The sequence below is a fragment of the Triturus cristatus genome, chromosome 4_1, assembly GCF_964204655.1.
Source record: "Triturus cristatus chromosome 4_1, aTriCri1.1, whole genome shotgun sequence".
NCBI classification, from domain to species: domain Eukaryota; kingdom Metazoa; phylum Chordata; class Amphibia; order Caudata; family Salamandridae; genus Triturus; species Triturus cristatus.
Window position 1 is genome coordinate 353,625,852 of NC_140585.1, and position 27,116 is coordinate 353,652,967.

The following is a 27,116-nucleotide window of genomic DNA, read 5'->3' on the forward strand; positions in this document are numbered from 1 at the left end:
CATGTGCCCCTTCTTTACCTCTTTCCCAGAGTAGATCTCCCCCTCTGAACCATCTCCATAGTAGATCTCACTCCTGCAGATTTCCTCGCAGGGCACATCACCCATGGAGATCTCTGTCGCAGGACTCATGCCACCCTCTTTATCTCGCCCACATTTCATACCGTGCAGACCTCTTGCCTGTTGATGTGTTTATTTCCAAGCAGGGATGCTTGCACAGACATGCTGCATGCAGGGAAACAGAGGCGACCGTTGAGTGGGCTAAGTGTGTTTTTTTAACAATTATCATTATTATTATGAGGGATACACATGCCAAAGTATGCCTCTTATTGCAATTCATTGACACTCCTGCGAAAAATCCGGATAATTGTGTTGATCTTCATAGTGATGATGCCATACCTGGGCTGGTTTAACATCATATGTATAGGATGCCTCAATACATTCCTTGACAAACTGTCTAGAGATCCCAAAAAAACACGTGACCCCACTCCTGTGCATCCTCTTTCACAGTGCCTGCACTGAAAACCACATCCAGTCTAAACAAGCATTTGCAATGCAATAGGTCTCGCATTTGCGAGAATTTAAGCTATTGGCATTGTAAATGACAATGCCATTTATTTATGTTTTAAAAACTAACATGTAGGGGGGGCGTGGCCAAGATGGCGGCTTGGTAGGGAGCAATTTCGTGTCCCTCCGGCACCGCAGCACACTAGCATTGATATAGCACCCTTCTCCTGCAGTCCTGAAAAGCTTGTGGGGTTCGATCTGTCTCCGAGAATCGTCAGGCTTCAGCAGAGAGAGTACCAGCTCTTCGGATCGCTGCAGAGAGGGTGAGCGGCGATCGGGGCCTGGCGCGGTGTGGAGTTCGCGCATCCTCGACAGAGGTGGGCCCTGGTGAGACGGCAGTGCCGAAGTCTGGCAGCGGTGGCCGGCAGAGAGAGGGGGCGCTGGTGGATTGGCGGCAGTGATATTTACTCCCCTCTCGCTGATTCCGCCTACCGACAACGCTGCAGGTCTGCTGAAGGTGTTCCTGGCGGCTGGCGGCCATTAAGTGATTACCCAGCCGAGGGACCTTGTGCGCCGGCACACGGAGCCCGTGTCTATCGCGGCGGCAGGGGGCGAGTGCCGCGAGGGTGCCTGCTAGGCAGTGACTTGAAGAGGAAGAAGAGTGGCACTGAAGACACCCTAAGCTGCAGCTCTCCTGAGGAGTTCCCTGGCGCAGGGTGAGTGTTGGTTGCCCCGGCCTGATCGGCAGTCCGCCATTTTGTAGTGCGGCCACGCGCACACAGCAGCGCTGCCCATAGGAGTCGTGGATTCAGTAGGGCGGTGATCCTGGGATTGCATGTGGAGTGGGGAATTGGTGCCCAGTGCATCGCGGGACCTGTGATTGGTGAGCGGGGCGCTGAGCTTCTTCAGAATTGGCCATATTTATTCACTATGTCTGAAAGGCCACTGTGCCCCTGATTGTGCCCTTCTAAAGATTTCCGCGTGGTGCCGAGAAGTCTGGATCCCACTCCTGATAACAGCCTTGTGAGTTGCGACGGATCACTGCCGACACTATTGACACGCATATGCTTGGGGTGTGCCCCACTTGTTTGACAGTCAGGACGTTGGGGCCATTATAACAGCGACTTCCTTCCTCTGGTGCCCCCCTTTTGGCTGCTGGGTAGAATTCCTGCTGGGGCATCACAGCTCGTGGGCCTAGTGGGGCTGGTGGAGCATGGCGGCGGCCCGCCACAGGAAAGAGAAAACTCTAAAGGACATGCTCCTAAAGCAAACATCGACCTCCTCCATGACAGGTGAGAAATCGCAGGGTCTAAGCGATGGAGACGACGCCCCAGCTACTAAGGCGTTTATGTTGGAACTGTTTGCAGCAATTAAGGAAGACATACAAGACCTCAAAGACCCGCTTGCTGCGGATCTACGTGAAGTCCGACGAGAAGTGGATGGCATTGGGGAGTGTGTGGTCACTTTGGAGGAGCATGACATTAGCCGTGAAGAAGACCTCCACCAGCTTCAACAGGACATGCTACGCCTGCGAGACCAACACCGGGACCTGCAGGCGCATGCCGAGAACCTCGAGAACCGGTCTCGGCGTAACAACGTGAGGATATGGGGTGTGCCATGGAAGGGAGAGGGAGATGATCTGCGGCGCTATGTGAGTGTGCTGTTTCGCCAGGTTTTGGAGGAGCCGGACACTATGGACATTCAAATTGATAGAGTGCATAAAGTGGACCTACCACGAGGCGCCAATTCCCCGCCACCAGATATCCTTGCGTGTATATACGACTTCCAGCTGAAAGAGCGTATTATACGAAAGGCGAGGGAAACACAGCCCCTACATTTCAGAGGTCACTCCCCGGCTATCTTTCAAGACTTAGCAGCCTCCACGCTTGTCAAGCAATGCGAATTCAAGGTGGTGACGATGCCTCTCAGAGTATAAGGGATCCCCTTTGCGTGGGGTCATCCCTTCCGCATCATCTTTAAGCATAAAGGAAAACTCCTTCAGATCCGCTCCCTGACCGAGGCCACCGAGATTCTTGGGTTAGGGGACGCCACTGCATCCAAATCGATGCCGCACAGGATGGCAGAAGGTGGGAAAGGGACCCGCACCGCAAAAGCCTGACCAAGCTACGCAGGACGAGGAACATGGAGCAGTCTTTGCATCATTGTCACAAGTAACGGAGCGATCGGTCACTCCATGAGGTACTTTGTTGCAGACTCAGGGGGAGACACCTTGCTGGGTGTCGGGGAGACTGGAGGGCTGTCTTGTTCCGATATTGACAGCCTCTCTGCTGGTGGGTAGGCATGGACCTAGCCCTCTTGGAGCTGAGCAGCTGCCTTGTGTCATGTCCCTTCGGGATTCCCTTTGTCTGACGAACACTTGTCAGTTTTCTTGTAAGTTCTTTGGATTGCAGCTTTGTTTCTTTCTACGGGGGGGGGGGTTGTTGGGGTTATTATTTTGGGGCCTCCGCACCAGCCAATGTACTTGGGTTGTAGTAGGGATGTGCTAGATATCTGTCTATTCTTAGTTTGAATGGGCATTATTATGACTTTACATTGCCATCAGCCAGAGTTACATACTCGGGATGGGTAAAGGCCTTAAAATCGTTACCTTCAATGTTAGGGGTTTGAATAACCCGGTGAAGAGGGGAGCTGTCTTGTCCCTCTTGGATAGTGTTGAGGGTGACATATGTCTCTTGCAGGAGACCCATCTCCTCTCTAAAGATACACCGCGGATGCGTGACCGGCGCTACCCTCAACAGTTTTGGTCTGCTGACTGATCTAAGTGGAATGGGGTAGCTATTTTATTTCGGGCCCGTTTTTCTGGCAAGGTTTTAGCAACGGTTGCGGAAGTAAAGGGTCTCTTATTGCCGATTAGAATACTTTGGGGGGACACTCACCTTACTGTAGCGTCACTTTATGCTCCGAACACACTGCAAGAGTCCTTCCTCCTCTCCGCTCTTGCGGATGTCCTTGCCTCTCTAGATGCAGCGCTTTTAGTGGGAGGGGACTTGAATCTTGTTATGGACTCTGCGCTCGATAGATCTGGGCAGCGCACGCACAAAGCCGGGGCACTCTCCGCTAGGGGTATTGAATGGCTGAGGGACAATGGGTTAATTGATGTATGGTGCTCGCACCACTCTGGGGAACAGGACTATACGTATTACTCTGCAGCACACAAAACCTATGCACGACTGGACCATTTTCTTTCATCGGCCTCCCTATTTCATCACCTCCATACTACTACGATAGAACCTCGCTCTCTCTCCGATCACGCCCTTATCGCTACATACCTCCCAGCGCAGCGCTCACGTGACTTTCCCGCTAGTTGGCGCCTCCGTGAGTCTCTGCTACATTCGGATGAGACTCTGCAATGCCTCAAGCAGGTGATATGGGCTCCGCATCCCTGTCTTCTGTCTGGGAAGCACTAAAATTAGTGGCCAGAGGGGAATTCATAGCCATCTCGGCGGCCCATAATAATCTCCTCAAGGAGAAGCGTGGGGCGTTCGAAAAAGAGGTCCTGGAGCTTGAGTCAATTCATAAATGCACAGGGGCTCCACGGATTTGGAGGGAATTGGAAAAGCGCCGTAACATGCTTTAACACCTAGATCTCGATCGGGCTGAATATGCCCTTTTAAGACTTCATCATAAGTTTTTCCTTAGTAGCGACAAGTGTGGCAGGATGTTGGCACATAGACTGAGAGTGCAAACGCAGACCTCGCGCACACAGTCCATTCGTGACCACAGGGGGAGGAGCAGGCTTCGGATGCTCGCATTTTGGAGGCCTTCCGTTCATTTTATAGCGCTTTATACTCTCAACAGGACCCCTGGCACTAGACCCGAGTGACTACTTAAGCGGCTGCGGGATCACGCCTCTCCCTGAGGCCTCGGCAGAGGGGCTTGATACGGCTATTGGAATTGAGGAGGTGATCTCGGCGATTTCTAAGCTGAAGGCGGACAAATCCCCGGGGCCCGATGGATTTTCGGCTTCCTTTTATAAGGCCTTCTGTGCGGAGCTGGCTCCTTTTTTAGCAAAGTTGTTCAACTCCTTTTTAGAGATGAGTAGGGTGACCCCCTCCATGTCAGAGGCGGCGATCTTGGTCATTCTGAAGCCTGGCAAGGACGCGCTGGAGTGTGGTTCGTATAGACCCATCTCTCTTCCTAACGTTGACACGAAAATCTTTGCTGGTATATTGGCGGCTCGACTTAGCCCCATCATGCCTGATCTCATAGAGGCCGATCAATCTGGTTTCATCCCTTCTCGGCAGGGGGGGAGAATATTAAACGACTCTTCCACCTCCTTGATAGCAACCAACGATCAAAGAGGCAGGCCTTCTTGTTAGCAATTGATGCCAAGAAGGTGTTTGACAGAGTGGGGTGGGCCTTCCTCTTTGAAACTTTGCGTCGCTTCGGGTTTGGAGAGAATTTTATCAGTTGGATTCGTTGCATATATTACGCTCCCACGGTCTTTGTGCGAGTAATGGCACTAGGTCCGGCTCATTTCCAATTGCTACGGGGACCCGGCAGGGGTGCCCCTTATCCCCACTTTTATTTGCACGCTATATGGAGCCTTTGGCTCAGCGGATTAGGGCAGACAATTATATAGTAGGGATGAAATTAGGCGCAGACATACATAAAATTAACCTTTACGCCGATGATGCTGCAAACCACCCTGCCAGCATTGTTGGAAGAGCTCACTTCTTTTGGCGCTATATCAGGCTTTAAGGTCAATCTGGCTAAGTCGGTTATCTTAAATCTTGGAATCCCCCCTGACGACATCAGGACGATGCAATCACAATTTCCGTTTCTTTGGACGCACCAGGACATACTATATCTTGGCATCCGGCTGGCTCCTACTATTGTCCGCACGGTTACGCTTAATTATACGAGGCTGCTGGAGCAAGTGACCACAGCGTTAAACGCTTGGTCTCGCCTGCGTCTAGCGTGGTTTGGGCGGATAGCAGCGGTGAAAATTACCATTTTCCCGCAAATTCTCTATATATTTCAATTGCTTCCCGTATCTCCTCCACCTCGCGCGATCAAGCAATTGCAGGTTCTCATCAATAAGTTTATATGGAGTGGGAAGAAACCACGTCTTTCGCTTGCTCAGATGGCAGGTTTGAAAGCCCAGGGTGGAGTGGGCTTACCCTTGATTAGGGGATACTATCAAGCTTCCAGCCTCCACTACATAGTGGAGTGGAATAGGTCGATGTCTAGCAAGTACTGGAACTTTATGGACCAGTCGGCTGCAGGAAGTAATATTTGGAGGGAACTAAGGTGACCCCGCAAACACAGGGTTTGGGGTCTTTACTCATCGCCGGTCACAGTGCCGACACTTCGGACCTGGGACAAAGTGGCGCTTAAGAGGGGCTGGACCTCTTTCCCCTTGCCGATGACGTTCATCGGCGATAACCCCGATTTCCCTCCGGGTCAAGGCTCGGCGATCTTTCACCGTTGGCGAGAAGCCGGTTGTAAAAGAGTCGGATCCCTCTTTTACACGGAGGGGCTGATCCCATTTGTGCAGCTTCGACAAGATTATGGCCTTTTATCTACTGATGAATTCCCCTATCAGCAGCTGTCTCACTGGGTTACAATGCCTTCTAACTATCCCCACATGTCCAGGCCTATCACCACGTTTGAAAGATGGTTGGTCCGTAAAACGGATGACCGTCACCTCATCTCTGAATTGTATACTATGATAATGTCAGACCGACCCCAAAATGCGCAAAGGCGCGGGTGCACTGGGAGGCGGAATTGGGTAGGCCACTCTCATTCAAGGAGTGGGAACGCATCTTATACTGCACTCACCATACAGCGCACAATACAGCGGGGGTGGAATCTGCTTTTAAGCTTTTTTCCTACTGGTATTACACACCTGCCGCATCCAGAGTTGGGATAAGAGTTAGACAGACCTCTGTTGGAGGGGTTGTGGGATGTAAGGTACCTTAGCACACTTACTGTGGCATTGCCCAAAATTGCAGCGCTACTGGTCTGAGGTTCTTGATACCATCGACACGGTTTTCGGCATTACACTGTCCAGAGCTCCAGAGTATACACTTCTTGGTCTTTCACATCCTAAAGTTTTCCCATTAAAGTCCTTACGGAGTAGGCAGATTGCTCTCGCCCTATTGGCTGCTAGGCAGGTTATCCTAGCTATGTGGGGTACAACCTCAGTACCTGAATTGTTGTTCTGGATACATCGATTATGGCGCCTGTTAGCAATGGAACGTATGTCGATGAGAGTGGCCGGAGTAGGTAAAGACTTTGCTAAGCTATGGGCGCCCTTTTTGGAATTGCTGACGAGAGACATGAGGGAAGTTACTTACCCCAAGTATTTGCAAATTCTTTAACTAATACTATTGGCCCAGGAGTCAGCGTCCCAGTCTTAGGCAACATAATCTGTATGGCATCTCTTGTCATTTTGACAGCAATCTGTATTTTTGTAAGAAAGCAAAGGCTGGTGCGGAGAGGGTGAGGGTGGGTTGGGTGGGGTGGGAGGGCTTTTGTTTTTTCATCTGTACTGTTTTAGGTGATGTTCTTCCTTATGTTTGAAAATCCGGAAGCTGTGATGTGTTTCAGAAACAGCCCTGCTCAATACGCGGGTTGCCTCCGGGTTGTTGGCTTTGCATGCTGTGTAATTTGCTATATGATCGCTCTGCCAGCGTGACGATGTAGGCAGGAAGCTGTGTCTACCAACTATATCTTCCGATAATAAAAATGATTGATTCATAAAAACCAACACGTAAATAAAAGGCATTGCCATTTACAATGCCAGTAGCTCAAACTCTCACAACTGCGAGACCTATTGCATTGCAAATGCTTGTTGATTATTGCGAAGCGGCCAGGGATGTAGCAATGATGGAGGCAGCCGGATTCGTCCCCATCCCCTATACAAAAGGCTGCAGATATAGGGACTACATCACGCTACGGTAACCGTGGGCTGGAATAAGTTGTTCAGGGTGTCCCTCCCACTGTTCTCTCTGGCCAAAGTAATGGGCCTCTGTGGACTTGTGACGACAGAGTCTGATGTTGTTGCTCGAATAGCAGAAACGCTATCCAGGCTGTCCTGGAGATTGCCACAGACCACTTGGGGGGAAATAGTGGAAACCCATTTAGGTATTATGAGCTTGAATGATTGGGAGCCATGATCTGCACACCTGGTGGTGATGCAAGGGATTCCAGGATGTCTTGCACCATCTTTACCCCACTTGGTTTAATTCTGGACTGAGGTACTGAAGGTGTTGCATTGTAGCCTGCATAAGGGGTTTCCTTGCTCAATGGTACCTTCTCTTTTTTTAGCTCACATTCATCCTTAGTTGCAAGTAAGTCCGTTGATATGTGACTCCAGTTGATTGTGTTTGTGCCTGTATAAGTACACACTTAAAGACAGTGGCTCTGGCGATTTTTTCTTGTTGAACCTTTTTTGACAAATTTTCCTGTATTAACGGTGTTACCCAGATTGACAAAACCAAGCCAAAGAAAACCATTTTTGAAGACTTATTTATCTCTTCTTTTTTTTATAATGCTGAGTGAGTTTCACTCCCTCTTAATGCCTTAAGGGTTCCCACCTTAATCTACCTCGCCTCACCTTCCCTTTCTTTACTAATCATTGGTTTATTACCCTACCACTTTACAACTTTCTTTACTTTTACACCCTCCCCCATTTTCCCCCATTTTACTATCTACTATTCTTTTACCTCCCCTAACCTTCCCTTAGTATCGCTATGTCTTCTACCCTCCCGCTTTATTCCCTTTTATATCCCCTATGTTTATATCTACCCATCTTTTTGCCTCACCAAGCTACCTTTCCCCTTTTTAACCCTCCTTCCTTTTCTCCTAATACTCATACACCATCATGCTTTACTCCTGTTTTTTAGTCTTGCGTAAAAATAGGTTTAGCTTTCTTGTCAGCCTCATGATTCCCAAATAAAAAAAATCATAAAAATAAGGGGGTCCCAATCAACACACTTTCTCCAGTGGTCTATTGACATGTCACTCAAATTATGTTCCCTCCCAACCCAGCAGAAGGTATCAATCAACAGATCAGCTCACTCCAACCATTCAGCCATTGGATACCTTCACTTTGACTGATTGCATTTACCCTTGCACATGTACACATACACCAAAAAAGTAGTTCCCCAATATTAGAAGTTGTTAGACACTTGCACTTTACAATGACCAATAGTCCCTATGTATAGTGGGGTTTCACCAACAATTTTCATAATTCTCAAGACATTTGTGTAAATTAAAATATTAATTCCTCACTATAAACCATATTTGGTATATTTATTTATCATACTGAAAACGAGCACAAGTCTTTAGAGTAGCTAAAATATATATGCAGATCTTTAGGTTGAAACCACACCCCCTACAGGTTTATGATTGACATTCCAATCACTTGAGAGATCCCTCTCGTAACTACTTGCAAAACTACATCACCCCTAATGGAGTGTTGTACCAGCACTGTCTGTATGCAAAAAACACTCCTCTTACACCCATCGCAACATAAACAGCCAAAATAAGCTATCTTAATGTACTTGTGCTTACTAATCCATAAAACAAAGTTCCTATAAATAGTAAAGAATCATATTGAAATCTGTTATTTTGACTCATCATTAAGAATCAGCTAGGGCAAATAATGAATCCTATGGAAAACAAGCACAAATAATTAAAATAGCAAAAGTGTGTGTACAAAGTTCTTTACGCAAGACACACCCCCGTGGTGCAGCTTCATTTGAGCCAGTTGCTTCTGACTTGAGCAGGACCTCAATTAACAACTAGTGCAAGTGCAGCATCATGTAAGAATTTCAATGCTTTTGCATTTCACATGTGAGGGACACCCAGTAACAACTTGTGGAACTGCTGCTTCAAGAAAGAATTTTAATGATTTTACATCGACGTTTGAGGGACACCTAATGACTACTGGTGGATCAACGGCCTGATGTAAGAATTTTAATGCTTTTGCTTTTCACTTTTGAAGAACGCCTAGTAACGATGGAACTGCAGCTTAATTAAACGAATCGAAAAACATACATACATACATATGTATATACACAAATATTTGTGTGTTTGTATACATGTGTGTACATATATATGTGTGTGTGTATAAATATATACACACACACACACACACACACACACACATATAGATATATGCCCTTCACCAAATATCTTTATTTATTGGCTTACGTTTTACTTGTTCCTACCAAAAGCCCATAGCATAAAGTAGTGGCCAATTTATTGGGGCATAAATACAGTGCTACTAAAAAAAACTTTTCCCCACAATACAGTAGCAGGCACTTGGCTTAACCAATGATTGCTAGAACCTGTTTATACTTGGTTGACTTAAAAAAAAGTTCCATGGTAATCAACGCATTCATTGGCAGTTGTGATATTGATTCATCATCATATACCAGCATTGACATGTTTACTTATCCTATTTAAATCAAGCATTATTTATTAGGTGGCAAATGCGGATACATATATTTTTATGTTGAATCCACAACCCCTCAACTTTGTAGAGGACATCTGAATCCGAACGTTAACCACCTGGTCTCCACTTGCCACCACCACAACTATCATGGCATCCATCCACTCTGGAGCTCCCACCTACCCCTGCCCCCACCATATCTTCAACCTCAAAGCTAAAGCAATCAGCAAGGAGCGCACCAGCTTTTCAACACTGCCATCTCCCCAGCTACCTTCCCAGATGGATGGAAACACGCAGAGGTCAGAGCCCTTCTAAATAAGCCCTCAGTCGACCCCAGTGACCTAAAAAATTACCAACTGATCTACCTGCTCCCCTACCCAGCCAAAGTACTCGAGAAAGCCATCAATCAACTGCTCACCAAACACCTGGAACTAAACCACCTACTCGATGCCTCACAGTCAGGATTCTGTTCCAACCACAGCACTGAGGCAGTGCTGACTGCCACCACAGATGACATCAGAACTCTGCTTGTCCATGGAGAAACTGTGGCCCTGATCATCATCGACATCTCTGCTGGGTTCTACACCATCTCCCACCACAACCTCCTCGACAAACTCCACAATGTTGGCATACAGTAAAACACCCATAAGTTCTTTCTTTTCAGGAAGCATACAGAGCATCCAACTGCTCATCTTCACTGCCACAGCCAAGGACATCTGATGCGGCGTACCCCAAGGATCATCCCTCAGCCCCACCCTGTTTAACATCCACATCTCCATTGCAGGCGTCGACAGATCCCATAGTCTCAACATAATCTCCTGCGCCAACGACACTCAACTCATTCTTTTGATCACAGTGGACCCCTCCAATGCCAAAAATGACTTCTGTAATGACATATCTGCCGTAGCCAAATGGTTGAGAAACAGCTGTCTCAAACTCAACTCAGACAAAACAGAAGTACTGATGGAACACTCACACCAACAGACCACACATGCAGCTTCATCATCATCCTCAATAGCCAACTGACCATGAAAAGACAAGTGAAACATTCACCTCCTCTTGCTTCCACACCCTTCACATGCTCTGCAGAATCTTCAGACGGATCCCAATCAAATCCAGAAAGACCATCACACCAGCTCTGGTCACCAGCCACCTTGAATACGGCAATGCTCTCTGGAATTCCCTCCTAACTCCTCAGAAGACTCCAGACTACACAGAACACTACAGCCAGACTGTTAGAAAACCCCCACTCCCACACCGGAAAGGGTGGTGGTAACGGGGTCTTTCCAGACATACTCTGTGGTAGCTTGGCTCGAGTGGTCAGGGGTCAGGCACCGTGTTAAGCATACGTCATACCCACACAATAACCATGCGTGCATCCGTTCCAAAAACGACACTACACCTTAAAAATTATACTGAAAATATATCTCTTTATCTTCTTTTCTCTTAGTTGCTAATCAAATAAATAATAAGACAATCACAGTACACAAGGCTTTTTCTGTGGAAGGGTACGTCAAATAAATACTGTCTTAATGATTCAATAAATAAGGTAGATCATAAATAATCAAGGCATAAATATAAGTGCATTACATTACAGGCAATTAAATATTATGAGGCAATAAATACTGTACGACAATAAATATTGTGAAACAATAAATACTGTGAGGCAATAAATAGGATAAATACAATAAATACAGTGCTATCAATAAATAATAAAAGCCAACAGTGACACTTGTAAATCAGTTCACATTCCCGAGGTACTATGGGATGATTTGACCCAATCCCAGCTTGTAGAGATTTGGATGGCCTGAGGGGTATACTCCCTGGCTTGGACAAGGCTGAGGCCTAAACTGAGGTAGATAAAGGGGGAATCTAGAGATCTGGCTCTCCCACACTACACAACCCCTCTGTATTAGTCTCAGCTCACCCCTGGCACAATCAAGCTGGTTCCAGCACCCTAGGTTAGTCTCTCAGGGCTCCACAGGGCCTTAGGCGCCCTCTATTCCACTTACTGCCCTTTTTATGAAGCTCCGACGTCGCTGGAGTCGAGTCGACGCCGTGAGGCGGCTCCGGTTCGATGTCGGCAGCCTCGGCGCAATGTCAGTTCTTGACGACGTCGATAGGCGGCTCCGGTTCGATGTCGGTGGCCTCGGCTCGATGTCGACCTCCGGTTCGATGACGTCGGGCTGTCTTGGCTCGATGTCGACTTCCGACGGCTCCGGTTCGATGTCGGCGGCCTCGGCTCGATGTCGACCTCCGGTTCGATGACGTCGGGCTGTCTTGGCTCGATGTCGACTTCCGTCGGCTCCGGAGTGCGACCTCCACTCCCGACCTCCGGCACGATTCACTTCAGGTTCCGGCGACTCCGGAGTGCGATCTCCACTCCCGACCTCCGGCACGCTTCACCTCGGTCTCCGGCGACTCCGGAGGGCGGACTTCACTTCCCCGTCGATGCCGATCACTTGACCTCAGGTGTCTTCCTCCTCGACCTCTGGTACTCTCCACGACCTCCGTCGGCGCCCTCTCTCGACCTCTGGCGGCTCCGGGTACGACGTCTGCTTTCCAGTCAGCGCCGCTTCTCCACCTCGGGCTCCAGGTCTCAGGCTTCGACGTCGGACTCCAGGGAAACCAATAAACAGGTCAGATTCTTGCTTTTCTTTACTTCTAAGGCCTGTTCCTGCTGTCCAGGTCCTTAAGATGGTTTTTCTTGCTTTTTCCCACACAGGGCTCCAGGCTGGGCTCAGTCAGTAGGGACTAGTATCAAGGGTGGGTTTATGGACCCCACTCCAGGCACAAGTTTCCACCCCTGCTGCCTCACTCCTTCCTCCTTCAGGTTTCTGCTCCTCTCTCTTCACCAGTCAGGTGCCAACTGCCAGCTCCAACTGTCAACTCTGGCTTAGCTTCCCAACATTCCAAACCGCCTCCAACTGTCACAGGGTTCCAGAATGTTGCAGAAGGTTCTAGTAGGTTCCAGTGGGTTCTGATGATGTCACAGGTGGCCACCATTTTGTGCTCCAGGCCCTCAGACAGAAGTTCCAGGGGTAGATAAAATGGCTCCCTGAATCTGCATCAATACGAAAAAGTCTGGTGGTTCCCAAAAAGGAAAAAAATACTAACAGGGTTTGAGGCAAAAGTGGGACAAAATAAATAATGATGAGGAGGGACCACCCAAAGGGCTGACAGGTCTAACACGCGTCCCCCCCAGCTGAAAGTGGGGAGAGCTACCCAACCCCTTGGGAGTTCTCATCACTAAGGCGGAAATACCTTGAGAGACCGTCTGCATTGGCGTGGTCCACTCCAGGCCGATGTTCCACCTGAAAGTCCATTCCCTGTAGGGAAATAGACCACCTCAACAACTTGGGATTCTCCCCCTTCATCTGCATCAGCCAACGAAGGGGTCTGTGGTCGGTCTGAACCAGGAAGTGCGAGCCAAACAGGTATGGCCGCAACTTCTTCAGAGCCCATCCCCCTGCAAAGGCTTCACGCTCTATTGCACTCCACTTCTGTTCCCTGGGAAGTAGTCTCCGGGATAGGAAGACCACGGGTTGATCCAGACCCTCTTCATTGAGTTGCGATAACACTGCCCCAATGCCATGTTCTGATGCATCTGTCTGGACAATGAACTTCTTGGAAAAGTCTGGGGCCCTTAAGACCGGGGCCTCGCACATGGCTTTCTTCAGTCTCACAAAGGCCTGCTGACAAGCCTCCGTCCAGACTACCCGTCGAGGTTGTTTCTTGGACGTGAGCTCCGTGAGGGGGGCTACGATGGTACCGTACCCCTTCACGAAGCGGCGGTAATATCCCGTGAGGCCCAGAAAAGCTCGGACCTCAGTCTGTGTCTTGGGGGGTTCCCAGGCCATGATGGCCTCGATCTTCGCCTGGAGGGGTTGCACCGCTCCCCTACCCACCAAGTGTCCAAGGTACACTACCGACCCCTGCCCGATCTGGCACTTGCTGGCCTTGATCGTTAATCCAGCTTGTCTCAGGGCCTGGAGAACAGCTTGCAGGTGACGCAAGTGATCCTCCCAGCTGTTACTGAAGACGGCTATGTCATCCAGATAAGCAGCAGAGAAACTCTCCATTCCGGTGAGGATCTGGTTTACCAGGCGCTGAAACGTGGCAGGTGCGTTCTTGAGCCCAAAGGGCATCACACAGAACTGGTAGTGGCCATTGGGCGTGGAGAAGGCTAACCTTTCCCTTGCTCCATCAGTCAAAGAGATCTGCCAGTACCCAGAAGTTAGGTCAAAGGTACTTAGATATTGGGCAGCTCCCAGCCGGTCAATCAATTCATCCGCCCTAGGGATCGGATGAGCATCAGTTTTGGTTACTGAATTCAGTCCCCGGTAGTCCACACAGAACCTCAGTTCCGGTTGGCCACCCGGTGGTGCGGCTTTGGGTACTAACACCACCGGACTGGACCAGGGGCTGCTAGAAGGTTCGATCACTCCTAGCTCCAGCATCTTAGTGACTTCACTGTTAATGCTGGCCTTCACCTTGTCTGACATCCGGTAGATCTTGGACTTCACAGGTGGGCTGTCTCCTGTGTCCACGTCATGGACGCACAGGTGAGTCCTACCCGGGACAAGGGAGAACAACGAAGAGTACTGTCCCAGGACCTGGCGGCAGTCCTCCTGCTGTTCAGGAGTTAGAGATGGGGAGAGAATCACTCCCTCTACTGACCCATCCTTCTCTTGAGACGCAAACAAATCGGGGAAAGGCTCGCTTTCCGCGTCCTCTGCTCCGTCAGTCACCATCATCAAGATGACTTTGGGCCTCTCGTGGTGGGGTTTGAGGCGGTTGGCGTGCAGCACCCGTAGGGGCTGACGAGGGGTCTTAAGATCCACCAAGTAGGTAGCCTTACCCTTCTTCTCCAACACCTCAAAGGGTCCTGACCAGCGATCCTGGAGGGCGCTAAGCTCTCCCGGTTCGATCACCCACACCTTCTGGCCAGGCTCCAACTCCACCGGGTGAGCGTTGTGGTCATACCACGCCTTCATTACTGCTTGGCTGGCCTCCAAGTTGTCAGAAGCTTGCTTCCACAACTTAGCCATTTGGCTCCGGAAGGCCAGCATGTAGCTCACCACGTCCTGGGGAAGCTTTCTGGGAGTTCTTTCCCATCCGTCTCTCACCAGGTTGAGAGGTCCACGTACAGGGTGCCCATACAAAAGCTCGAAGGGGCTGAAGCCCACTCCCTTCTGTGGCACTTCCCTGTAGGAAAAGAGTAGACAGGGTAGGAGGACGTCCCATTTCCTCCGCAGGCTTTCAGGCAGACTTCTGATCATGCCTTTCAAGGTTTTGTTGAACCTCTCCACCAGACCATTGGTCTGGGGGTGGTAAGGAGTGGTGAACCGGTATGTCACTCCACACTCCTTCCACATCGCCCGCATGTACGCTGACATGAAGTTGGTCCCCCTGTCGGACACAACTTCCTTGGGAAAACCCACTCGGGTAAAGATTCCCATCAGGGCCCTAGCCACAACAGGTGCTGTTATGGTCCTCAGAGGTATTGCCTCTGGGTACCGTGTGGCATGATCCACCAAAACCAGGATAAACCTGTGACCAGCTGTAGTAGGTGGATCTAACGGACCCACAATGTCGATGCCCACCCTTTCAAAGGGGGTGCTAACGACAGGAAGTGGTTCCAGGGGAGCTTTTAGCTTCACCCCTGTTTTCCCACTGGCTTGGCAAGACACACATGTCCGGCAGTAGGTATCGGACGACACTTTCATTTGAGGCCAATAAAAGTGTGGGACAAGACGGGCGAAGGTCTTGTCTTGCCCCAGGTGTCCTGCCAAGGGGATCTCGTGAGCCAACTCCAGAAGGAAGGCTCGATAACGTTGAGGGACTACCAAGGCTCGTGACGATCCATGTAGGGGTGCCTTGGGTTCACTGTAGAGGAGGCCATCCTCCCAGTAAACACTGTAGTTCCCTTCAACGTTCCCTGCTGCCTGGGCTTCGGCCTGTCGCCTCAGCCCCTCAAGGGTAGGGCACTCCCTCTGGCCCTGGCAGAATTCCTCCCTGGACGGGCCTCCCTCCACGTGCCACTCGGCCGGGATGGGTAGGTCCTCCAGTTCGGTGACATCCCCCACCGCAGACTCCTGGTCCACCACCTCCGGTGGCCTATCCGTCCTACGGGGTGTGGACGCCGAGGCAGGCTCCTCCTGTCCTCGGTTCTTCCCTTGACTGGCAGCTGGCTGGGCCTTTGTTCCAGGCTCCAGCCTGAACGAACTCCCTCTCCGGGTAGTCGCGGACCTTGCGCTCACACAGGCCCAGTCAGGTGTACCCAGCATCTCAGTATGAGTCCGGTATTCCACCTCCTTCCAAGCATTGTGCTCCATGTCATTCCCCAGTAGACAATCGACTGGCACGGCAGGGCTTACGGCAACTCGAAGTGAACCTGCAACCCCCTCCCATTCAAAGGGAACCTCGGCCACCGGATAGTGGCCTGTTCTGCCGTCAGCCATCGCGGCTGGGTGGAGTACATCGGGAATTACCTGCTCTGGAGACACCAGTTGGCTACGCACCATAGTCATACTGGCTCCTGTGTCTCTCAGAACCTCCCCTCTTTGGCCGTTGATGGTGACCCACTGCCCATACTTTACGGTATTTGCGGGCACCTGGATCTTAAGAACCATCTCCCGTTCTCCCAGGGACACTAAAGTGACACCCGCCCACTCCCTTCCCTTAGTTAAGGGCATCTCCTCCCCGAGCACTGCACTAGCTACTCCGGGGGTCTTTCCTCCAATGGGAGGGGGTGGTCGTTTCGGGCACTTCGCATCTCCCTTGTAGTGTCCAACGCCACCGCACTCGTAGCAATGGACAACCCTTGGCTGCTGACTCTGGCCAGGATTAGGGTTTCTGGGTGGGTTAGCCCTAGGGGTGAATCCTGTTCCCTTCCCTTGGAAGTTATTTTGGGGGCCTTTGGAGAACTCCTTTTTCTTTTCCCCTCCCTCTTTCTTCTGGGGGGCGCCCTGTCCGGCCTTTTGAGTATCCCCTCCAGTCCCCCTTGTGGACACCCGGGTACTAGCCCACATGTCCGCCTCCTCAGCAAGCTTCCGGGGATTGGTCAGCTTGCTATCCACCAGGTGTTGACGCAGTTCAGGGAAACATTTTTCGAGCAGGTGTTCCTTCAGTACTAAATCAAACAACCCCTCGTAGTCCCTCACTTCACTGCCCTGAATCCAACCCTCTAGTGCCTTCTTTGCATAGTCCAGGAAGTCCACCCAATTCTGTGTGCCCAGTTTGTGACTACCCCTGAACTTCTGTCTGTACTTTTCGGGTGTTAGTCCAAACTTTCTTATGAGCGCCACCTTCATGGTGGGGTAGTGGGTCTGCTCATCCTCCTCTAGGGCCAATAAAGCATCCCTACCAGCTGGAGGCATGTACCAGTACAATCCCCCTCCCAGTACTTCTCTGGAACCCCATGGGCCCTTAACGAGACCTCATAGGCCGCTAGCCACTTGGCAATATCGTCGCCCACTCCATAGCTAGCTACTATGTCCTTTGGCAGGTAGGGTTGGGTTCCCTAGTGAACTCTCTTTCTTGGTCTTTGCTGCCACCATTAGGAACAGTGTGTGCCCCGACTCTTAGGATCTGAAGATCTATCTCTTTCAGCCTTAGCTCATGAGCCATCCTCTGTTCCTCCTTCTCTTTCTCCAGCCTTGCTAAGTCCCATGTGAGCTGTCTTTTCTCCCTCCGGTCTGTTAACTCCACTTCAGACAAGCCACCACTAGAGGCACTGCTGCCCTTCCTGGAAATGGTTCTGGGCCCCGCTACTAGGTTCCCCACCTCAGGTTGGTACATCCCAGCCCCCTCGCTGTCAGGCTTTCCATCCCTGTCTTCCTGCTCAGCCTTGCTTTCTCGTCGTGCCTCCCCCCAAGCCCTTAAGCTGGTTTGGAGTGCACCCTTCTTTGCTCCTGGGGGACAATACACCCCCTCCCGCTGACAAAACTCCCTGAGTTGGGCCACAGTATAGGTTTCCAGGTCTTCTAGCACAAACTCCATTTTGCCCACTCAGAACTGAAGACAGGTTTTTACAGAAGCAATGCAGGGGGGTACCTTTAATAATACCTCCTCCCACCACCAGAGTAAATTTGGAAAAACAAAAACTCACAATTAGGAAGGCCGCTTTGAGAAAACTCCAGGTGTAGGCCTATGGACTACCCACAGTTATTGTCGAGTATGCGTAGGCACAGCTCAATCCCGCCGCTGAACACCAATTATGTTAGAAAAACCCCACTCCCTCACCGGAAAGGGTGGTGGTAACGGGGTCTTTCCAGACATACACTGTGGTAGCTTGGCTCGAGTGGTCAGGGGTCAGGCACCGTGTTAAGCATACGTCATACCCACACAATAACCATGCGTGCATCCGTTCCAAAAACGACACTACACCTTAAAAATTATACTGAAAATATATCTCTTTATCTTCTTTTCTCTTAGTTGCTGATCAAATAAAAAATAAGACAATCACAGTACACAAGGCTTTTTCTGTGGAAGGGTACGTCAAATAAATACTGTCTTAATGATTCAATAAATAAGGTAGATCATAAATAATCAAGGCATAAATATAAGTGCATTACATTACAGGCAATTAAATATTATGAGGCAATAAATACTGTACGACAATAAATATTGTGAAACAATAAATACTGCGAGGCAATAAATCGGATAAATACAATAAATACAGTGCTCTCAATAAATAATAAAAGCCAACAGTGACACTTGTAAATCAGTTCACATTCCCGAGGTACTATGGGATGATTTGACCCAATCCCAGCTTGTAGAGATTTGGATGGCCTGAGGGGTATACTCCCTGGCTTGGACAAGGCTGAGGCCTAAACTAAGGTAGATAAAGGGGGAATCTAGAGATCTGGCTCTCCCACACTACACAACCCCTCTGTATTAGTCTCAGCTCACCCCTGGCACAATCAAGCTGGTTCCAGCACCCTAGGTTAGTCTCTCAGGGCTCCACAGGGCCTTAGGCGCCCTCTATTCCACTTACTGCCCTTTTTATGAAGCTCCGACGTCGCTGGAGTCGAAACGACGCCGTGAGGCGGCTCCGGTTCGATGTCGGCAGCCTCGGCGCAATGTCAGTTCTTGACGACGTCGATAGGCGGCTCCCGTTCGATGTCGGCGGCCTCGGCTCGATGTCGACCTCCGGTTCGATGACGTCGGGCTGTCTTGGCTCGATGTCGACTTCCGACGGCTCCGGTTCGATGTCGGCGGCCTCGGCTCGATGTCGACCTCCGGTTCGATGACGTCGTGCTGTCTTGGCTCGATGTCGACTTCCGTCGGCTCCGGAGTGCGACCTCCACTCCCGACCTCCGGCACGATTCTCTTCAGGTTCCGGCGACTCCGGAGTGCGATCTCCACTCCCGACCTCCGGCACGCTTCACCTCGGTCTCCGGCGACTCCGGAGGGCGGACTTCACTCCCCCGTCGACGCCGATCACTTGACCTCAGGTGTCTTCCTCCTCGACCTCTGGTACTCTCCACGTGCTCCGTCGGCGCCCTCTCTCGACCTCTGGCGGCTCCGGGTACGACGTCTGCTTTCCAGTCAGCGCCGCTTCTCCACCTCGGGCTCCAGGTCTCAGGCTTCGACGTCGGACTCCAGGGAAACCAATAAACAGGTCAGATTCTTGCTTTTCTTTACTTCTAAGGCCTGTTCCTGCTGTCCAGGTCCTTAAGATGGTTTTTCTTGCTTTTTCCCACACAGGGCTCCAGGCTGGGCTCAGTCAGTAGGGACTAGTATCAAGGGTGGGTTTATGGACCCCACTCCAGGCACAAGTTTCCACCCCTGCTGCCTCACTCCTTCCTCCTTCAGGTTTCTGCTCCTCTCTCTTCACCAGTCAGGTGCCAACTGCCAGCTCCAACTGTCAACTCTGGCTTAGCTTCCCAACATTCCAAACCGCCTCCAACTGTCACAGGGTTCCAGAATGTTGCAGAAGGTTCTAGTAGGTTCCAGTGGGTTCTGATGATGTCACAGGTGGCCACCATTTTGTGCTCCAGGCCCTCAGACAGAAGTTCCAGGGGTAGATAAAATGGCTCCCTGAATCTGCATCAATACGAAAAAGTCTGGTGGTTCCCAAAAAGGAAAAAAATACTAACAGGGTTTGAGGCAAAAGTGGGACAAAATAAATAATGATGAGGAGGGACCACCCAAAGGGCTGACAGGTCTAACACAGACTCATCCCCGACCTCTCCAAATGGATCTGCATCACTCCTCATCTCAGAAACCTCCACTGGCTCCTCATCCAGACACTATGTCAGTTCAAGATTCTCACGCATTCATACAAAGCCCTATACGCCCAAGGACCATCCCACATTAACAATCGACTGAACTTCCACCTTCCCTCAAGACACCTGCACTATGCCTCGCTTGCCCTCGCACCCCCTGCATCCATTGCAGTCACGGTGGGGCCACTCCTTTTCCTATATCACTGCCAAGACCTGGACCGACCTGCCCCTCCATCTCTGAACTGCACCCTCCCTAGCAGTTTTCAGCGCCCAGAGACCCCTAGGGGTGACAGTGCCGCACTATACAAATGCTGATTGATTGATTGACGCAGTTGCATCTTACTCAAAAGGGCCATTTAGAAATAACATGAGTTATTGCATGAGTTATTGAAGTTTTAGAAGGGGTTGGGCACATTGTTCCCGATACTGGAGCTCATCTAAGAGACACATATCTTCTATCTTTCTCCTTCTTTGCCTTGAGGATGGCAAGCATCATTTGATTCATGCTGGGGTGATGCTGATTTCATCCAAGTAGGCAATATAACCGGCCATGTCGTGTCACTAGCCACCATTTTGGTGGTTATGACACGACAGCCAGCCTTGGGGCAGAGTAGTGCAAATTTGTCGGCAGGCACGAAGGCGGATTTGCGCATGTGTAGTACATTTTTGGAAAACTTCATTGGTATTCCAATGGCCCCCGCGGAGGACTGGGACTGGGACGTTACCATCTCTTCGGATGCGGCGGGGGCAGGCGGTTTTGGGCTGTACTGGCAAGGGAAGTGGTGTGCCGAGGAATGGCCGTCACACTGGAAGAGTGGGGGGAGGAGCATAGCTTTTCTGGAACTTTTCCCGCTGGTGGTGGCGGTGATGGTGTGGGCGTGGGCGTTGGCGCACAAGAGGGTGATTTTCAAGGTGGACAATATGTCGGTGGTGCAGGTCGTGAACAGGCAATCAGCCAGGGACACACAGGTTCTCAAATTGTTGCAGGTGTTTTTGCTGTGCTATTTGGAACATGATATACTGTTTCAAGCCAGACACGTGCCGGGGTGGACATTGACATTGCGGACGCTTTGTCTTGTTCACAGTGGCAGAGGTTCCATGGTCTAGCCACGGAGGTGGACGAATACAAGACACCGGTGCCAGCAGGGATGTGGTCGGTAGGACAGAAAGGGTCGAGCAACTGGTAAGAGCATCGGTGGCCACATCGACCTGAGGGCTTACGAGCAGGTGTGGCAGGAGTTCTTGGCGAGTGGTGCGACGCGACATGCCAGCCCCTGGGGAAGGGTGAACAGGTGGTAAAATTCCTTCTGGCAATGATGGATAGGGGCCTGTCAAAAGTGACAATGGCAGGCAAGCTGTCGGCCATAGCTTTCATGGGGAAATTGTGGTGGGGGTAAGCACCGTCCGCCGGCGAGCTGGGCGCGCGTTTAATGGAAGGCTGGGCACCGGAAACGGTTAGCGGCTCCCGGCTGCGGAGGCCCATCACGTTCGGCTTGCTCATCCGCTGTACTCGGCTCCTGCCTCAGGTGAGCCGCAATCGTGAGGAAATAGTGCTCTTTTCCACGTTGATGTCGTGGTTGTATTTCGGGGCTTTCCGGGTTTCGGAGCTCTTGGGCGTATAGGGAGCGCGAGGGCTTCAGTGGGGGGAGGTGGGTCTGCGGTCCAGGGAGGTGGCAGTTCGCCTGGAGCGCTCAAAGACGGACCAACGGGGAGCAGGGACGTGGGTGGTGATGGGGCCGGTAGAGGAACAGGAGGTATGCCCTGCAGCATGGGGTAGGTTTTTGGCAGCCGGGGTGGGCCAGCTGGCCGGGAAGGTTTTTCGCAGGGAGGAGGGGGGCAAGGTGACGGCGGATCAACTCATCTGGGTTTTGTGGCGCGCCCTGCAAGGTCTCGGCGAGGACTCCAGGCAGTTTGGAACCCATTCGTTCTGCATAGGTGCGGCAACGGACGCAGCGAAACAGGGGTGGGGGAGGGAAGAGCTGATGCGCCTGGGGCGGTGGAAATCAGACTGTTATAGGACATACATAAGGATGCGGGGCTCCAGGGGGGACAAGCCTGATGTTCCTTCCTCGTTCTCACATATGTGTCTTTTCAGGTGCGGTGGCGGGGCCTGCATCGGAGGGATTGTCCATTCTCATCATCGGGCATTCGTTTGTGAAAAGAGCGGAGCGTTATGAATGGGACAAGAATCACAGTTTGAATTTGGAGTTGGATCCTAGTTTGTTTCGGTGTCACTGGCAGGGAAAAGGGGGTATGAGATGGCACGAGTTGTTGCCGGCATTGAACAGGTCGATTAGAGGCAGGATTTGCCCAGATGTTTTGGTTATCCACTTGGGGGAGAACGACCTGGTGACCTGTAAGGGTTTAGCTTTGCTGAAGCAAATGAAGAGAGACCTTTTGGAAATTCGGCAGCAGTGGGCGGGTTGCCATGTAGTATGGTCTGAGTTTATTCCCAGGAGGTATTGGAGGGGGGCGGAGTGACCAGCGGCCATGAATAGGGCGCGGAGGAAGATTAACAGAGATATGAGAAGTTTCTGCAGCAAGGAGGGCTTTGGTAGGATGCAACATCCAGAGCTGTGTTATGCGGCGGTCTACTTCTTTAGGGAAGACGGGGTCCATCTGTCCCGCTATGGTATGGAGTTATACATAGTGCAGGTGAAGGAGGTTTTGGACAGGGCGTTAGGCATCTGCAGATACCCGAAACGTCAGGAGTCCTAAGGGGGGGGTCAGAAAAGCCTACGCCCAGACTTTTCTGAGTGGCGGTTTTTCCCTGGGTAATGGTGAGTACAGCGGTTGGCAGTTACTGTTTATTGGTTGGGAAGGTCACTCTGGGAGCAGGTAGGAAGGGGAAAGAGCATAGGGAGTGTACTTAGTTAGTTAGGGGAAGACAGGTTTAAAAGTTGCAAGTTGGGGGGTTTATAAATGTTTTGGAGGGGGGAACAATTTTAGGGGATGGGGAGGGAGGTAAGGTAGGAGGATAATATTTAGCGAGGCTTTGTTTTGTACGGCACAGGCCAAGGAATATTGATGTGAAGTGCACCTGTTTTCAATAAAGCGGCCTTTTCCACACCAACAAGCTAGTCTGTGCTGCACCCCTGGCTGCCCAATAGGGCTTTGGGGGGGGTGGCCGACCATCGGGAGGCCTGCCCCCCCCCGGGAGTTTTTGGACCGGGGGGGGCAGCCGGAGCCCAGTTGGGCTTGTTGGGCTGCCTGGGCTATTTTTGGGCTGGTTGGGCTGGTGGTTGGGCTATCTCTGGGCTGGAGGCAATATAACCGGCCATGTCTTGTCACCATTTTGGTGGTTGTGACACGACAGCTGGCCTTGGGGCAGAGTAGTGCAAATTTGTCCCACCCTCACTCCCTATGAAGGTTTTTTTTTTCTGTTGTTGCTGCTGAGTGTCGGTGGGGTAGGCGTTTTTCTGAGGGTTTTTCTCGGGGGTTGTTTTGCTGGGAACAGGTGCACTTGGGGGGATATGTAATTTGGGTGTCGCTGGAAACAGGTGCTGGTGTGGCGCAGAATGTTTTTGTGGGCGGTGTTTCCCTGGGTAATGGTGGGTACAGCGGTTTGCAGTTCCTGTTTATTGGTTGGGAAGGTCACTCTGGGAGCAGGTAGGAAGGGGTAAGAGCACAGGGAGTGTACTTAGTTAGTTAGGGGGTTTATAAATGTTTTTGGGGGAACAATTTTAGGGGAGGGGGAGGGAGGTAAGGTAGGAGGATAATATTTAGCGAGGCTTAGTTTTGTACGGCACAGGCCAAGGAATATTGATGTGAAGTGCACCTGTTTTCAATAAAGCGGCCTTTTCCACACCAACAAGCTAGTCTGTGGTCTGTGCTGCACCCCTCGCGGCCCAATAGCTTGCTTAATCTTGTTTGCGCTTTACAAATATGGATCATTATTATTAAGAGGGTTTAGTGAGGAGTACAATAAGTCACCCATGGGTAGGCATTTGCTGCCACAATCTGAGAGATTAGGGGAAAGATTTTAGTCCTGCAGAGAAGGTTCATCCGTTGGTAAGATTTGTTGATGTTTTTTGTTTGAGATGCATGAGTCGATGTAGGAATTAGTGGAAATGGAGCAGTATCACTTTTCATGGAGCTTTGAGAAGTCTACAATCTTTGGTTAGAGAGTGCCTCAGCTTAGGAGTACAAACTTAGGGGCAGATTTACAAGCCCCTTGCGACACTTTTACGCCGCTGTGGCTTCACTTTTGTGACGCAGCGGCGGCGTAAAAAATGCGCCACTATGCAACAGATTTACAACGTGATGCATCTAGTGAGATGTGTCACGTTGTAAAGCCCTGCGATACATTATACCTGTGTCAGGTATAATGTATGCAGGGTGGGCGTTCCGTCGCAGGAAGCCCCGTAAAAGTGGCGCAGTGAAATCTACAAGATTTCACTGAGTCACTTTTACATCCATGCTGCGTCAAAACCCTGCATCTGCTTGAAGCAGGCGTAAGGAGTGACGCAGAATGTTAGGCATCGGGTGCCCCTGAGCATTGCTGGAGTTGCGTCGCACTTGCGACATGACTGCCCTTACGCCAGAAGATGCGGCACGCATCTGGCTATCCTTGCGCCACAGTGCTTCGCATTGTAAATGTGACGCATCCGTGGTGGCGCAAGGGTATTCCTGCGTGTCGCTTCTTTACTGGCGCATCCCTGCTAATATGCAGGGATGCGCCAATCCTTGTAAATCTGCTCCAAAGTCTCAGTTGAAATATTTTTTTGAAAATTTTCAGATATCTCAGGTGTTGGCTGTCAACTGCTCAGAATCCTTTAAAATACAATTGAGTATTGTTAGTGGGTTGCTGTAGGCTGGTCTGCTTTCAGCCCTTATTGGCTACATGTATGTGATTAATATCACTGGTGGAAGGATGAAGCCTTGAAGGGTTTTGGAGAAGAAGAGATGTAAACAAGCCCATTTGAAAGTATTACTGTCTGTTTGCCAGGATAGGGTCAACCCAGGTAAGGAAGGAATTGGAGATGCCTTTGTTGGAGGAGAGGATGTGTAGTATAAGGTAATGGTGAGCATTAGCAAAGGGCGGCATGAGGTCGAAGGGCACCAGGGGCTGCGATCATCCTTGTGGCTGCAGCGCATTATCACTGCCTTGTATAATTTTGTAATGATCTACGTGGTCTCAGAGTTGGAGTGCCACAGCTATTTTAATGGCAATACAAAGAAAGTGGAAGCAGGTGATGGGCAAGCTCTTCCGTCCCTTTTCTAGCAGTGGTACGATCACTGACCCCTTTTAAGGGAGGACAGGAAGGTAGGGATGATAAAAAGCGTTGAGGGACTTGAACATTGATCAGAGTATTTCATCATCACCTCATTGGATAGCATTGAGAGATTCAAGACTGCTGACTAGATCAGTAGAGACGATGGAAGGAGTGTCAGGGAAGGATGGTGCTTGGGGGACATTCTGCCAGGGAGTGTTGCTGTGTATGGTTTAAAGATTGATGCTGTTGCTTAAGGCAGGTACTTTCTTTACCAAGAAGAGGTTAATGTGATTCGCTTCTCAGCAGCATGCTGGATAGCAAGAGGCGGAAGTGGGCTACAGAGAGCTTGCATGATTTGTGTGGAGCCTTGATTTTATTTTTTAGCTTTCGGTCGGTTTTCCAATAATAATAAGCTCCAGCTTTGCAGCAGAGTTGTGCTCACGATTGAAAATGACATAGGGTTCTTTCAGGCAGACAGGAAGGCCTGGTAGTAACTATACCTGGTGAGGATGCAAGGCGAGAAGGATGCAGGGTTGTCTTGTTCTGAAAACAAGGGCATGGTCCCGCCCATGATTCGAAAACGGAAATATAAAACCGCAAGCACCTGCAGAAGTGAGGAACAAATAAGGCATTCAGTTACGAAAAGGTTGCATTATGTATTACATTACAGGAAATCTAGCTCTGACAATGATTTTTTCATAAGCAAAACAAAACTGTGCAGCACATACCTACAGCTGTGTGAAAGGAATGCAGGCCTGAACCAACCTGAGGGCAGTAGAGAGAGAATAGGCCAGGTGAAGTACAATCTGCACCTGTGATCCTCGTTTATAAATGACTGCAGAAGCACACCTCTAAACAAACCTGTGACAACGCATGTTCTCCATAGTACATTTCTCTGTAAGCTGTTTGTACTGTGAGTGGCCTTCTATGCCTGGCCCTCCGTAGGGACGGTCGGTGTAGTTGGGGTGGCTTGTCCCTAAATTTGTTGCTTGAGCCGAGTAGGTTTAACAAGAGAAGTTTGAATAACTAGAAAATTCCATCATCAGACAGGGATAAGAGGGAGAGAATAGTGCAAGTTGGCAGCGGCTCTGGAGAGGAACTACAACAAGCATTTGCAATGCAATAGGTCTCGCATTTACGCGAGTTTGAGCTATTGGCATTGTAAATGACAATGCCTTTTATTTATGTTTTAAAAACCAAAACATAAATAAAAGGCATTGCCATTTACAATGCCAATAGGTCAAACTCGCGTAAATGCGAGACCTATTGTATTGCAAATGCTTGTTTGTTTTGAGACTCTGGTCACCCTACTGTAGTGTCTCATGCCTCAAATAACCACATAAAAGGTGCACATTCTGCTTTGCCCCATGATAGCGTAACTTCTTGTCATGGTTTTGTGCATCAGCTTGAGATTACATTGATTTTTCAATCCAGACTTTACTTTGTAGTACAGCACGCTCTGCATTCCTCCCTTAATAGTATGGAATGCAGAAAATGTAGCCTTAAGATGTTCAGTACCGTGCACTGCTCTTTCATTGTGTTGCACGCTCTACACTTTCGCTTCAAAACGCTCCACGCTCCATATCTCTTTTTTCACTTTCTTTCTTCCGTAGCAATTAATGACCCTCAACAAACCTTTTTCAGTCATTACTGCCCCCGCTACTTTGAAAGCTCGACATTGTCGCCTTCATGGTGATCCATTCGGTGTGTCCCTTTCTCAGGGTTCTTGCTGTC

General features: G+C 50.2%; 1 protein-coding gene across 1 annotated transcript in view; it reads right to left on the reverse strand.

Moving 5' to 3' along the window:
- TMTC1 (transmembrane O-mannosyltransferase targeting cadherins 1) overlaps positions 1-27,116 on the reverse strand; it is a 1,415,052-nt gene that overhangs the window by 906,919 nt on the left and 481,017 nt on the right. The window contains exon 7 of the mRNA XM_085652351.1: positions 25,883-25,986. Coding sequence (XP_085508477.1) covers positions 25,883-25,986 — 104 coding nt within the window. The remainder of the gene's footprint in view (positions 1-25,882; positions 25,987-27,116) is intronic.